This window comes from Miscanthus floridulus, chromosome 3 (assembly GCF_019320115.1).
Source record: "Miscanthus floridulus cultivar M001 chromosome 3, ASM1932011v1, whole genome shotgun sequence".
NCBI classification, from domain to species: Eukaryota; Viridiplantae; Streptophyta; class Magnoliopsida; order Poales; family Poaceae; genus Miscanthus; species Miscanthus floridulus.
The window spans coordinates 2,641,666-2,657,326 of record NC_089582.1 but is presented as its reverse complement, the minus strand read 5'-3'; the positions used below and the strand labels follow the sequence as shown (position 1 = coordinate 2,657,326).

The following is a 15,661-nucleotide window of genomic DNA, read 5'->3' as shown; positions in this document are numbered from 1 at the left end:
GTTCACTCCTGAACCTTATGTTTTTGCCCATGCAGGCCCAAACTAGGTCAAAACAGTCCGTAAAGCCCACCCAACCCCACTCCGCATCTTCGCATCCATCCTAGCCGTCGATCCGCGTCCACTAGGGTTTGCTTCCACCTCATCACACTCCCAACTTTAAAGCCCGCCTCGCAACGCCGCCGCCGCCAGCGAGAGGAGAAACCCTACCCCCGCGCGCCCGAGCTCCACCAGCCGCTGCCGCCATGGTAAGAGCTCCGCCCTATCTTCTTTTGTGGCCCCACTGAGCCGCCACGGGTCGGCGATTGGTCTGACGTGCGGTTGGCGTTGTTGGCTTTGCAGTCGCTGATCGCGGGGGAGGACTTCCAGCACATCCTGCGTCTGCTCAACACCAACGTGGATGGCAAGCAGAAGATCATGTTCGCCATGACCTCCATCAAGGGTGTCGGCCGCCGCTTCTCCAACATCGTCTGCAAGAAGGCCGACATCGACATGAACAAGCGGTGAGTTTTGGATGGGGTTTTGCAGTTGGTTCATTTAGTGGAATGAGGACGAGATGCAAGGGGGCGTTGTCGGTGATTAGCATCGCGAATTGTAGATGGTTCTTGTGGAGTTTGGTGGTGCCGGGGCGAGGGATCGCCTCATTTGGACATGTATTGGGCTGCAGCTGTCTAGGTTGGACGAACAGTTTTTTGGGAGTTAGAATCTTAATTTAGACGCCAGTCAATTTTCATTGAAATCCTTTGAAATTAAGGTTGGTAGATCCTGTTTTAACGAGTATAAGCGCTGGGTGATTGGTGCTTTTATACATAAATAAATACCCTTCTGTAGGACAGAAGGATAGAATTACAGTCTGATGATTTGGTTGTAATAATCAATTTCCTTTTTGTGCCTTTTGTCATCATAATTTGCCAATTTAGCGCTTTATTTATGAGCATGCTGAAATTTGTTTCCAACTTGTTGGGTGCATTAAAACCACAGCTAACTTTATCAGAACTGTTGACATGCATTCCTCAGCAATGATTTCATTTTAGGTACTGAAAGTTCATGCTGTAGCCATAGAGAACCGAGAACTATGTTTTTTATTTATTATTAGTTTTTGGAAAAATATCTGTTAATGTTTATTTCTATTGTACGTCGGACTCATTAAGGACATGTATAACAATGTTGTGACTAGTGTTCGAAGACACGGATGACTTCCGATTAGGATAGGACTACATCAAGGGTTAGCTTTGAGCCCTTATCTGTTTGCCTTAGTGATGGATGAGGTCACAAGGGACATACAAGGGGACATCCCTTGGTGTATGCTTTTCGCGGACGATGTAGTGCTAGTTGATGAAAGCCGGATAGGAGTGAATCAGAAACTGGAGTTATGGCGGGAGACTTTGGAGTCCAAAGGTTTTAGACTCAGTAGAACTAAAACTGAGTATATGAGATGTGACTTCAGCACTACTACTTGGGAGTAGGAAGATATTAGTTTGGAAGGTTAAGTAGTGCCTAGGAAGGATACCTTTCGATATTTAGGATCAATGCTTACAGAGAGAGATGGGGATATTAATGAAGATGTTAACCATAGAATCAAAGCAGGGTGGATGAAGTGGCGCCAAGCATCTGGTGTCCTATGTGACAAAAGGGTACCACAGAAGCCAAAAGGCAAGTTTTATAGGACGGCGATTAGACCTGCTATGTTGTATGGTGCAGAATGTTGGCCTACGAAAAGACGACATGTTTGATGGGATAAGTCTCATGTGTTGGCTGGTCTTTGTGGGGCTGTGCTGGTCACATGGTCCTTGTAACAACATGGTCTGTTTTTAGGACATCATCTTAAACTAGAGGACAGCATCTTAGAGGACAGCATCTTAGACTAGCATCTTGGCATATGCTTGGCTGGCTAGCAGCCTATATATATGTACCCCCAACCCCTCAGGTTGGCATGGCATTTGTGTGAGAAACAAAGAAAATTGTCCCAACTCCTAGTGTCATTCTCTCTCGATGAGAATAAGAATTCTACTACTACTAAGAGTAAGAATTCAGCGACTAACAACTGGTATCAGAGCCGTATTATCCTGTAGCCAGAGCATCTCCTGCTCATCTTCTTTCCCAGCCTCGCAACAGCCCCAGCTAAGAGCAGCAACAGCTCCGGCCGCTCCTGCTCACTCCTCTCCCTCTGCGCGTCTGAAGCAGCCCTCTCCCCACGCAGCAGACCCCCGGTAGCGCGTCATGTCCGCAGGGCAGTCTCATCGCTCGGTCGCCTCGAGCACGCGGCGTCGGCAGGAGGCCGAACTTGCCGCAGCAGAGGAACGCGAGCGAGCGTCGGCAGAGACCGCTGCGGCGGCGGCAAGGGCGTCGAGGCTGGCAGCGGTGGAGATGGCAGCAGCCAGAGCAGAGGCGGAAGCAGCGCGTGCGGCGGCAGCAGAGGTCGAGGCCCTGCGCGGCAGCATCAGCAACTCCGTTTCTGCTGACGACAGCGCCGACGCGGACCTTGAGCTGCTGGGGAGGGAGGCAGGACGAGCGCGGGCGGCGCAGTGGGCAGACGTGCACGCCCACGAGCACGGCGGCAGCCCAGACAGGCGCGGACGCGCCGGCGGCACTCCTGGAGGAGGCGCGCACGGCGGCGGCGCTCCTGGAGGAGGCGCGCACGGCGGTGGCGCTCCTAGAGGAGGCGCGCACGACAACGGTGGCGTACGGGCCGATGGAGAGCGCGGCCTTCACAGGCAACATGGCTCTCTCCCCGGATCGATACCGTGGTTACCACGGGATCCAGGCTGTCGTCAGGGACGTTGGCCCCGGCGGTGGGTGACCTACCCTCACTAAGACCAACTACGTCGAGTGGGCTGCGGTGATGAGGGTAAAGCTCCAGGTGTGGCACATGTGGGAGGCAGTCCGGTTCGGCGACGTCGACGTCGACTACGACCTAGATCGACGGGCGCTAGATGCCCTCATCGCTGCAGTCCCGCTCGAGATGCAGTTCTCGCTTACCAACAAGCGTACTGCCAAGGAGGCTTGGGTCACCATCGCTGCGGCACGCATCGGCAGCGATCGCGCCCGCAAGTCCACACTGCAGGCACTTCGCAAGGAGTGGGAGAACCTGGCCTTCAAGCCAGGTGAGGACGTTGATGACTTCGCTCTCCGTCTCAACACTCTGTTGTAGAAGATGGTGCAGTTCGGCGATGACACCTACGGCGAGGAGAGCTGTCGAAAAGCTCTTCCGCTGCGTCCACGAGAAGTACAAGCAGATGGCTCGCTCGATCGAGTCTCTGCTGGATCTCTCCACGATGTCGATCGAGGAGGCGATAGGTCGCCTCAAGGTCGTCGACAGCGATGAGCCACAGTCCCTCTCGGGGCCCATCACCACTGGCGGGAAGCTTCTTCTCACTTGGGAGCAGTGGCTTGCCAGCCAAGGTGATCGGAAGAAGGGGGAGCCTTCTTCCGCGACAGGCGGCCGCAAGCGTGGCAAGGCGTGCAGAGACGCCCAGGCCAGGGCGCGAGGACGTGCCGAGGGTGATGCCCGCGGAGGCGCCCAGCGCGGCGCCGCCGGCAGGCACAAGCCGGCACGAGACGACGCCTGCCGCAACTGCGGCCAGCTTGGCCATTGGGCCAAGGACTGTCGACAGCCACGACGCGTCCAGGCCCACGTCGCACATGCGGAGGAGGAGCCGGCTCTGTTCATGGCACATGCAAGCATCGAGCTACCTTAAGCGGCACTGGCCGCAGCGGCTCTCCTCCACCTTGACGAGCCAAAAGCACACGCCCTCCTCGACGACGGTTCCGGCAATGACAAGACTGACGGGAGTTCTTCACCAAGCTTGACTCTAGCGTTCGAGGCTCCGTCAAGTTTGGGGATGCCTCCGGCGTGGAGATCAAGGGCGTCGGCTCCATCATCTTCACCGCCGTGTCTGGTGAGCACAGGCTGTTCATCAGAGTCTACTACATCCCTGCGTTGAGGAACTCCATCATCAGCCTGGGACAGCTGGATGAGAACGGTTCGCGCGTGGTGGTTGAGGATGGAATCATGAGGATTTGGGATCGCCGTCGTCGCCTTCTTGCCAAGGTATCCAGAAGCGCAAATCGACTCTACATCCTTAACGTGCAGGTGGCACAACCCCTCTGTCTCGTTGCTTGTCGGGATGACGAGGCGTGGCAGTGGCACGAGCGCTTCGGGCACCTTCACTTCGAGGCCCTGAAGCTGCTCAGTGCCACGGAGATGGTGCGAGGCCTGCCGTGCCTCGACCATGTGGAGCAGCTCTGCGACGTCTGTGTGTTGACGAAGCAGAGGCGACTCCCCTTTCCCCAGCGGGCGAGCTTTCGAGCCAAGGAGAGGCTCGAGCTTGTGCACGGGGACTTGTGTGGCCCGGTGACACCGGCCACACCGGGAGGACGACACTACTTCCTGCTGCTCGTCGACGACCTCTCCCGCTACATGTGGGTGATGGTCCTCGGCAGCAAGGGAGAGGCTGCGTACGCCATCAGGCGCTCGCAGGCTGCTGCGGAGGCGGAGTGCGGCCGCAAGCTGTGCGTGCTGCGCACCGACAACGGCGGCGAATTCACGACGGCTGAATTCGCGTCGTACTGCGCTGATGAGGGCATTTAGCGCCACTACTCCGCGCCGTACAGCCCACAGCAGAACGGCGTCGTCGAGCGGCGCAACCAGACGGTTGTGGGGATGGCTCGGGCCCTTCTCAAGCAGAGGGGGATGCCGGCTGTCTTCTGGGGAGAGGCGGTGGTGGCGGCCGTCTACATCCTCAATCACTCGCCTACCAAGGCGCTCGACGGCAGGACGCCGTACAAGGCTTGGCATGGGCGCAAGCCGGCGGTCTCCCACTTGCGGGTCTTCGGCTGCCTTGCGTTTGCCAAGGAGCTTGGCCACATCAGCAAACTCGACGACAGGAGCACTCCGGGAGTGTTCATCGGCTACGCGGAGGGCTCGAAGGCCTACCGCATCCTCGACCTGAAGACACAGCGTGTGCGCACGGCGCGCAACGTTGTGTTCGACGTAGGGCGAGGATGGGCGTGGGACAAGGCGGTGGACGACGGCTCGCCTCCGACGTAAGACGACTTCACTGCCGAGTACGTCCACTTTGAGGGTGCTGGGGGAGTAGGCGGCTCTTCTTCGGCGAGCGCGTCTACCCCAGTCCCCGAGCCTCCACCGACCCCGGCGCTTACTACTCCGACAGCACCACGCTCTCCAGCCAGGACCTCGGCTGCGATGAGTCCTTCGCTGGCTCCACCACAGCCGGCACCGCCACGCACTCCAGCACCTCTCTGGGCACGTCTACTCCAACACTAGCTCGTGTCGAGCACAGCCCGGTTAAGCTCGCTACTCCGCTCTCTCACGACGAGGAGCGCATCGACGTGTACCACTACGGCGAGCCGTTGCGGTACCGTACGATGGAGAACCTTCTCGGCGACCAGCCGGTGTCGGGACCGGTGCCTCACGACCTGGAGGCGCAGTTGCACCTTGCGTGTGATGACGACGAGTCTCGGTCGTTTGCAGAGGCCGAGAGACACGCGGCATGGCGCGCCGTGATGCAGTTGGAGATGGATGCGGTCGAGAAGAACCGCACCTGGGAGCTTGCTGACCTTCCTCGTGGTCACCGCGCAATCACCCTTAAGTGGGTGTACAAGCTGAAGAGGGATGAAGCCGGCACCATCGTCAAGCACAAGGCTCGCTTGGTGGCACGAGGTTTCATGCAGCAGGAGGGGGTCGACTTCGACGACGCTTTTGCTCCCGTGGCACGGATGGAGTCCGTGCGACTCCTCCTTGCGCTAGCTACCCAGGAGGGCTGGCGCGTTCATCACATGGACGTCAAGTCGGTGTTTCTTAACGGCGACTTGAAGGAGGAGGTCTACGTGCACCAGCCGCCGGGATTTACGATCCTCGGCAAGGAGGGCAAGGTGCTCCGCCTGCGCAAGGCCCTATATGGCTTGCGGCAGGCACCGAGGGCGTGGAATGCCAAGTTGGATTCCACGCTGAAGGGGATGGGCTTCGAGCAAAGCCCACACGAGGCGGCCATCTACCGACGGGGCAGTGGAGGAAATGCTCTGCTGGTGGGTGTCTACGTCGACGACTTGGTGATCACCGGCACCAAGGATGCGGAGGTGGCGGCATTCAAGGAAGAGATGAAGGCCACCTTCCAGATGAGTGACCTGAGGCCTCTCTCCTTCTACCTGGGAATCGAGGTGCACCAGGATGACTTCGGGATCACGCTTAGACAGACCGCCTACGCCAAGCGCGTCGTTGAGCTAGCTGGGCTCACCGACTGCAATCCAGCTCTCACTCCGATGGAGGAGAGGCTGAAGCTGAGCCGCGACAGCACGACGGAGGAGGTCGACGCTACGCAGTACCGGTGTCTTGTGGGGAGCCTTCGCTACCTCGCCCACACACGGTCGGACTTGGCATTCTTCGTCGGCTATGTTAGTCGGTTCATGCAGCGACCGACGACGGAGCACCAGCAGGCTGTGAAGAGGATCATCCGCTACGTTGCGGGGACTCTCGATCACGGCCTCTACTACCCTAGGTGCCCTGGGGCGGCACACTTCGTCGGGTACAGCGACAGCGACCACACCGGCGACATCGACATCAGCAAGAGCATGAGCGGGATCCTCTTCTTCCTCGGCAAGTGCCTCGTTAGCTGACAGTCGGTCAAACAGTAGGTGGTGGCTCTGTCCAGCTGCGAGGCCGAGTACATAGCGGCCTCCACTGCTTCGACTCAGGCGCTCTGGCTCGCTCGACTGCTTGGTGATCTCCTCGGCAAAGACACTAGAGCGGTGGAGCTCAGGGTGGACAGCAAGTCCGCTCTGGCCCTAGCAAAGAACCCCGTTTTCCATGAACGGAGTAAGCACATCCGGGTGAGGTACCACTTCATCCGAGGCTGTTTGGAGGACGGGAGCATCAAGGCGAGCTACATCAACACTAAGGACCAGCTTGCGGACCTGCTCACCAAGCCCCTTGGGAGGATCAAGTTCCTTGAGCTCTGCTCCAGGACCAGGATGGTTAAACTTTCCCACAAGACGACGCACAAGACTTAGGGGGAGAATGATGGGATAAGTCTCATGTGTTGGCTGGTCTTTGTGAGGCTGTGCTGGTCACATGGTCCTTGTAACAACATGGTCTGTTTTTAGGTCTGTTTTTAGGACATCATCTTAGACTAGAGGACAGTATCTTAGAGGACAGCATCTTAGACTAACATCTTGGCATATGCTTGGCTGGCTAGCAGCCTATATATATATGTACCCCCAATCCCTCAGGTTGGCATGGCATTTGTGTGAGAAACAAAGAAAATTGCCCCAACTCCTAGTGTCATCCTCTCTCGATGAGAGTAAGAATTCTACTACTACCAAGAGTAGGAATTCAGCGACTAACAATGTTCAACAGATAAGTGTCGCGGAAATGCGTATGTTGCGTTGGATTTGCGGTCATACAAGAAGGGATCGAGTTCGGAATGATGATACACGTGATAGATTAGGGGTAGCACCAATTGAAGAAAAGCTTGTCCAACACCGGTTGAGATGGTTTGGACATGCCCAACGGAGATCTCCAGAGGCACCGGTGCGTAGTGGAATCCTAAGCCAGGATAGTAACGTGAAGAGAGGCAGAGGAAGACTGAAGTTGACTTAGGTAGAGGCAATAAAAGGAGACTTGAAAGGATGGAATATACCCAAAGACTTAGCTTTAGATAGGAGTGCTTGGAAAACAGCTATTCACGTGCCTGAACCTTGATTGCTTCTGTTGGGTTTCAAGTCTAGCCTATGCCAACTTGTTTGGGACTTAAAGGCTTTGTTGTTGTTGTTGTTGTGATGTTTATTTCTATTCAATGAACAAACATGTTTTGAAGTTGTTCAACTTCTGTATCCTGAATTAGGTTTAGCTTCGTTTTTGGACCTGTTGGGCAGTAGTTTTTTGTATTGTTATATGAATATGAAGATAAATTGTAAGGTTATAAACTGTTAAGAAATTACATAAGGCCAATTTTGGTTGCCTCCATGTGTAAACTTGGCAACTGTGGAACATACTGTATCTACTGATTGTTTTCAGTAGTCATCTGTTGCTCAGTGTGGATTGTACTTGGGAAAATGCAGTGAGCCCCGTTTGAAAATGTGTTTTAAAGCCCTTGCCATCCATATGACTATTATAAGTGTAGAATTGCAAATACTTGTCTAGGCTTTTTGTCAATGTTTCCAGTTTGCTCATGTTTGCTGAAGTTTGAGATTGTTTTATTGCACCACTGTCCCAGTCCCACTAAATTTTAATTGTTCCATATTAGCCAACTGTGCCACTAGGATGTCTGTCTAATATTGTATGTTACTGCAGGAATCCCATATTGCATGAAGTTCAGATATGATGAATGATTATATTTTTTTGTGCAGGGCTGGTGAGCTATCCGCGGATGAGCTTGAGCGCCTCATGACTGTGGTTGCAAACCCCCGCCAGTTTAAGGTCCCTGACTGGTTCCTCAACAGGAAGAAGGATTACAAGGATGGTAGGTTCTCTCAGGTTGTTTCCAATGCCCTTGACATGAAGCTCAGGGATGACCTTGAGAGGCTGAAGAAGATCAGGTCAGTCTATCATCATGTTTTTCTGTTACTATTATTGATTGATGTTGTACTGCTATACACAAGTTAGCATGCCCACATATTTATTGTCACGGCATTGTTGAAAATATTAGTTGCATTTTCCTCTTTGTTAGTGCTGTTCATGTTTTTCATAACTGTACACAGCCAATGTCTTTGTGGTGAAAACTTGTTCATCTGTGTTGGAACTGTTATCTGCTCTTCACACAGACAGTCTGTTCGCTTGTTGGTTTCAGCCAGCCCAAACCAGCCAGCCAACAGTGTTTTCCTCTCACAATAAACCAGCATCAACCAGCCTAAACCAACCCAGAAACCAACCAGCGAACAGGCCGAGAATATGCTCGTGATTCGAATATCTGTTTTCTTGTTGCGTTTGTTATATGACACAAAACCCTTGTGTTATCCAGGAACCACCGTGGTCTGCGTCACTACTGGGGCCTGCGTGTCCGTGGCCAGCACACCAAGACCACCGGGAGGCGTGGAAAGACTGTCGGTGTGTCAAAGAAGAGATAAACTCTGTTGGCCTATCTTTAGTGTCTTTGAGTATGCAGACATTTGTGCTTTGTTATGCCGCAGGATGTTCATTATCTGTAGGATAGATGAGAGTTCCGCTTTACGAGACCTCTATATATTGTAGCAATCTTTTGGTGCCTGTGTTCCAAGCGGGTTGAATTGAATGTTCTATGAAATGGGTAAAGTTTTATATGCTTGACAGTACTTTTTTTGCGCTGTGTTTCCACTGAGCGCATTTTGCTTGTGAAAGCTTGGATTCCTGTGTTCCTTAATTTATCCCGGCATTCAGTAGTTTCTGGACCTGGTGAAGTTGTGATCGATGAAGTGTTCGTAGTCGTCTAGTCTGGGCCCGTGGTCGTTTAAATTAGCATCAATGCTTAATGTGTGTAAGCAAATGTCCATCATAAATAGGAACCAACTTGTATATCGACCTAGCGATATCATTAGGCACCTGTATCAATCACCTTACATTCAAGTAGCCTTTCCGTGGTCTTTTGGACTTTGGCTGTCCAGTCTAGTTGGGCAAATACCTGTGCATTGTTCGTCGGTGATTTGGCTGATTGTCACGGTGCATGATAAGCATTTTCATGACTTGTTTTGTGAGATTGTCCAGTATCTGTCCCGTGTTCTACAGATAGAGTTTTGTCCATACAAGAATTATCATGATTTGTTTTGTGAGAGATTGGTCATTCTAATCATTTGACTCGCATCGGTATTGATGCTTTGGTGGCAGCACTAGCTGCATTGACAATCCTCGTCGCTATGAGACGTAATGTCAGAGTGAATGAACACTGAACTGAAGCCTTCTCCAAAAATACAAATGCCGAGCTGGAGCAGAGGAATTGAGTAAAGGCCCTGGCACCTGACTACTTAACCCAGCCAGTGGCCAAATGGGCCAAAGATTGGAAGCCCATCCCACCCTTCCTTCTTAAAAAAAAAAACCTGAACCCCTTCCTTAATAAACGAAGTCAGTCAGTGGCTGAATTAGCCGATAAATAGACTCAACGTATACTCCATTATCCAACATTTTTGTGAATCCAAACATGAAATTCATTATTAATAACACCTATCCATTGTTGGCCTTGTTCCCTGGACTCGGACAGGAAGATTGGCGCTCGTGGGCTAACATTTTAGATGAAACAGGTCACGTGCCGATATAGGGCTTGTTTGATACTATAGCTAATTACTAGACAGCTAAAAATTAGCCTAAATCAGCTCTAACTCTTCCAAACAAGGAGCTAATAGGTGGGCTAATTTTTAGCCAAACCTCCAACTTGTCACTGGCCATCTAGCCAAGCAACCCCTAAATCACATGCCCATTGAATTGGGTACTGAATATGCTCATCGTTTGCAACCATTGCGGTCTACGGATCTTGCATAGGTATGATGGGGATAGATAAACAACAATGCCAAGCACTCGCCTACGTGATAGAGCTCTTCAAATCTTAATCTTGCAGTTCACATTAAGCATGAATACTATTCTAGAAGAACCTCCAAGCGGATGGTTCAGATTCCATCAAACTGCCATAGAAATTCAACTTACGTCCAGCAGGAAACTGCACTGGCACTTGCTCAAGCACGTGCAGCGCACGTGTCTATCCAAAACATTTAGGTACAATGCATTAGGAGAACAATTCTCTGGCTCTGTTAGCTGCAACACATCTACCCCACACTTGAAGGCTTAAACTTGTGTACGAACTTAAGAACTTCCCAACCCTACAAATGACAAATTCAGTACTGTACAAAAACATACAATGCTTCTTTACAGGGAGTAAAAAAAAGGGAGAAATTCACACTCTTTAGTCTTTATACAGCTCAATAATGATGATGTCCAATTTTATACGAGGTCCTACTTCTGTGCAAACAAATACAAACACCACGGATTTTGCAACCAGCAATTGTTGTTTATTGACATTTACCCCAAAATTGCAGCTAAAGCTACTTCAAAATAGCTCGTGTTTGCTGAATCGACTACACTTCCAAGTATGAAAGGATCAAGATGCCCAAGAGATGGGATGAATTGGGCTAATTCTAAATTTCTTTGCAATAATTAAATCATATGGTTAGTCCAATTAACCCTTTGTGCCAAAGTGTTTCTAAAAGTTCTACCGCACAAAAGACTTGCAACCTAAGTTCCAATCCTACTCTAGCATGACAATTCTATGAATGTAAAGACAAGAATTGAATTGCTCAAAGTAAGTGCTCAAAGTAAATGCTCAAAGTAAATAGAGAAGAAGGAACGCGGCGATGTTTTGCTGAGGTATCGGAGAGTCGCCACTCCCCACTAGTCCTCGTTGAAGCACTCGCGCAAGGGTGTAGCTCCCTCTTGATCCGCGCAAGGATCAAGTGCTCTCTACGGGTTTATTCTTCGATACTCCGTCGCGGTGAATCACCCACAACCGCTCACAACTTGAGTTGGGTCACCCACAAACTCTCACTTTATCATGACAAGCCTAATGAGAAGGTGGATGCACACTTTGCTACTCTTGATCTTCACTAATGAGGGCTCTCTTTGGGATTCTCAAATCTTAATCATCTCACTAGGACCTTGCTCTTCTTAGATCTCTCTAAGGTGTTTCTCAGCTGTTGAAATGAGCAAAAGTACCCCTACACACGAGCGGAGGTTGTATTTATAACACCGGCTAAAAAACGAACCGTTATGTGCCTCTGCGGGTTGATCGGACGCTCCGGTCAGTACACCCCGAACTCCAGTGGTTAAGAGTTGACCGGACGCTGGCAGCGTCCGATCAGCACTGACCGGACGCGTCCGGTCACGTTCTCCCCTCACTGGAACCTTACTGATGTCGACCGGACGTTGGACCTCCAGAGTCTGGTCACTTGCTGAGCAGCGTCCGGTCAGTAACCGGAACCTGATCAGCGTCCGATCAGCATTGACCGGACGCGTCCGATCAGGATTCTCCCTCTCTGGGACCTTACTGGAGTCGACCGGACGCTGGCCTTCAGCGTCCGGTGACTTGACCTCGCAGCGTCCGGTCACTTCCAGACGCTTTCACCTTAGCCAAATGAACTGATCGGACCCTGAGCCAGCGTCCGGTCACACCGGAGCCAGCGTCCGGTCAGTATTTGACCCTCCATTCACTTCCAACTCTCGAACATATGTGAATGAAGTTTGCTCCATTGGATCAAAGGGCTGTTATGGAGCTACCTAGTGCTAGTTTTAACAAGTGTGCACCACACCCAACTCACTAGACTCACCTGGGTCAAGCTACCCGTTCATACCCCCTTAATAGTACGGCCAAAGGAAAAACGAAGTCCTAAACTACTCTAAGTGTCTCTCCAACTCCAATCGACACTTAGAACTAGTCCATCCTTAACCTTGTCGTCCATCCTCTGAAAACCAAAACGATTTTCATCGTAACCGTGACCTAACTCAATTGTTTCTGCAAAACACACGTTAGTCACAGTAATCACGTATTGTCATTAATCACCGAAACCCAACTAGGGGCCTAGATGCTTTCAAAGTAAAAGAGGAAAATTTTCCACAATCACACACAGCATTAATTCCATGTCATACTTTCACACATGAGTCAATAGCATTCTCATAATTTGATTGCAAACTCAAGTTCCCAAGCTCAAAGTGAGAGTACAATCCTGATTCAGTTACCATGTTGCAGATGAGCCCAAGACAGCTTCAAACTAAGTAGCAAGCTACAGATTTTAGAGATAAATAGTACTACTAATTATTCCCAATATCAGGAACTAGAACATTTAGGCTTCAGAACAAGGCCAGCACAGCAGCAAAATCATGTAGAGATATCGCACCAAAAAACATGCTTCTGTCCTAGTAATTTCCTTCTTGATTTAGAAGGCCTTGTACTTGTAATTTGAGCTTATGCACTTGACATGCTAGGCCCTGGTCCCTCATCTGTAGAGACCAAAACATGTCCTGACCCCTCATCTGTAGAGACAACAACATCTCCTAGCCCCTCATCTCTAGAGACCACAACACCAGCTCCTGGTTCATCATCTGAAGAGACAACACCACTAGCTCCTGGTCCCGCATCTGTGGAGACTGTTCCCGGTGCTGCATAAGAAACACAAATACAAAATATGAGGAATCGATGGTGACAATGAACATTGGATCTACACAAATCACACAAGAGACATCAAGTTGCCTCTGATGGACAACAAAACAGCACTGATTTATTATCCAGTTAATTAATGGTCACATATCCACAACATCATTAAGATGAATCAAACTAGTCCAGATGAAGGAAAGTATCCTATTTGTATTTCTACAATGTTATCAAGAGACATTAGCATACAGGAGATGATTGAGGAACATATATATCATTAAAGAGTAGCGTGAGGCTAATATTTGGACTGTAGAAACTCATGTAGGTAATATATACTCCCTCCGTTCCAAATTACAAGACGTTTTGACTTTTTTGGTACATTGAATTTGCGATGTATTTAGACATACGTAATATCTAGATACATAGCGAATTCGATGTATCAAATAAGTCAAAGCGGCTTATAATTTGGGACAGAGGGAGTACGTAGCAGTAGGAGTAATCTGGTTTTTACATGAGATCGAAATGTCACACTGACATACTTTTGTCCACCCAAAAAAACACCATGTTGCTGGGCCCATAGCAATCCAGCATATTTTCATGTTGAACTAATATTTCTTGTGCAAATGGGCAAACTAAAAAACAATGAAATATATACCTGGGGTGCAGAAGCTCACGTAGGGAACAATGTGACCCGAGCCTAAGACGACATTCCCTACCTTCTTGCTCCTCCCTGAGTTCAGATCAATAGTGAAATACCCAACACATGTCCTTAAGAAAATGACACCAGCTCCAGTCTCTGAAAAGGCAACCACCGAAGGTTTGTCAATGTTGGTTTGAGGTGGGAGTAGCGGATCACACAGGGCATCATCTGGGAGTAGAGCACGAAGCTGAATGAGTCTGCTTTCTACCCATCTTCCTTGCTCCCTTAGCCACACGCAAAGTGTTGGGTTGATTATTATCTTGGCAACTCCTAGCATGCTGCCATCCTCTGTGGCAATTAGCAGACTGGGAGGGGACACTCCGAGGCTAATCCTACATATTTGATGTGTCTGCAGGTCGAGCTTAAAGATTCCATCGCTGCCTCCGATCTTGAAGTAGAAGGCATTCCCAACGAGGACACTCTTGTACATACCATAGGCAACATATCCTCCTTTCTCCGAAACAAAGATTGGGTCACTCCAGCTATCAGCCTCCGATGAGTAGAAACAAGAGAACCTCCGCCCTCCAGATCTTCCCACAAAGATGACCTTGAAGTGGCAGTCCAGATGGCTGCAGCCGTCGCCCACGGCGCAGGCCAAGGCGGCGTCCCAGTTAGCTATCCGCGAGCCTGGCTGCAGCACGGGCAGTTCCCACTGCTTGTCCTTTCTGGGATCCCACACCAAGAGGCGGAGACCGTCACCCTCCCGCTCCCGGGCAGAAAGCAGGAGGACGCGGCCATGCCTTGAGTGGATGGCTCGCACATCGCGGCGGTCAACCTGGGGCGGGCGAAACGACGACGTAGGGACGAAGCGGATGGAATTGTTGTCTTGGTTGAGCATGTAGCCCAGCAGCGGTGCCGAGCGGTGGAACTCGATGTACCTACGGCGGAAGATGGCGCCGGTGACGACGCGGTGCCATTGCTTGCTGACGAGGGCGGCGCGGGCGAGGTCAGCGGGGTCCTCCGGTGGGAGGCGGAGGAGGCATTCCTCGACTAGCTCGTCCATCAGAGCCGCCGGATCCCGAGACGACGGCGCCGCCATGGTGGTCGGCGGTTAGGGTTTGGCCTTTGGTTGGCGTTGGCTGTTGGGGAATGGGGAATGGATGCGTTGCGACTTGCAATTTGGGCCCTGGGTGAGGTGGGCTCAAATGCCGCAAAATAAGCCCAGGTTCAGTTTCTTCTGGCTTAACGTTGCTCCACGGTCAGATCAAAATACCCAGTTATTGGAAAAAGTCCTTGCACCTTCAACTTTCCCCACGTTCTATTCTCTCCTTTTTAAAAGAAAAGTTCCATTCTCCTCTCTCAATAAAAAAAGTCATTTTGTTGCATAAAACTTTCATAAAAAATATTTGGATAATGTTTTAAATAAATAAATAGTTCCAAATATTTAGGTTTCGAATTTGAGTAAACATTTTGTAAACTTTTCTTCACAAAATTATTAGTATAGTTTTTTGCCAAACAAAACCCTTTTAGAAGATTTATTTATTTAAAACCTAGAGAAAGTGGTGCTCAAATATATCTTCTACTAGGATCATGCTCGTGCATTGCAACACGAGAAATTTTTTTTATGATGAAATAATTTGTATTGTGTAAGTGCAATCAAGCCTTAATTGTGGATTTTAATGATAATGACCAATCAATTAGAGAAGTAATGAGATTTATCAAGATGACAAGCAGATAAAATGAAAAGGAGCATAATACATAAAATGGTGGAGCCCCTAACTACAAAAGAACACAGCAACCAACTCAAAGACGTTTAAATTATTTTATATTTTAAAATTGAGTTTAGGAAAAACCGTAATATAAAGTGGTATACAATGCATAAGCTTTAATGTGCAACTAGGTG

The 15,661-nt window shown here is 50.2% G+C and overlaps 2 protein-coding genes across 3 annotated transcripts; one reads left to right on the top strand and one right to left on the bottom strand.

The window, feature by feature from the left end:
* Positions 1–109: 109 nt before the first annotated feature.
* Positions 110–9,285, top strand: LOC136544781 (small ribosomal subunit protein uS13z/uS13y/uS13x). The gene is made up of 4 exons (XM_066536839.1): positions 110–245; positions 340–500; positions 8,365–8,553; positions 8,976–9,285. Exons 1-4 carry the CDS (start codon positions 243–245, stop codon positions 9,079–9,081), a joined length of 459 nt encoding a protein of 152 aa, XP_066392936.1. The 5' UTR covers positions 110–242; the 3' UTR covers positions 9,082–9,285.
* A 3,354-nt stretch (positions 9,286–12,639) lies between these two features.
* Positions 12,640–14,915, bottom strand: LOC136544779 (uncharacterized). Of its 2 annotated transcripts, XM_066536838.1 has the most exons (3): positions 14,701–14,915; positions 13,774–13,914; positions 12,640–13,126 (listed from the first exon to the last, which is right to left on the bottom strand). In XM_066536838.1, exons 1-3 carry the CDS (start codon positions 14,855–14,857, stop codon positions 12,933–12,935), a joined length of 492 nt encoding a protein of 163 aa, XP_066392935.1. In that variant the 5' UTR covers positions 14,858–14,915; the 3' UTR covers positions 12,640–12,932. The 2 variants fall into 2 exon arrangements, with proteins under 2 accessions (XP_066392935.1, XP_066392934.1); XM_066536837.1 differs by having other exon boundaries at positions 13,774–14,915.
* Between the last annotated feature and the right edge of the window lie 746 nt (positions 14,916–15,661).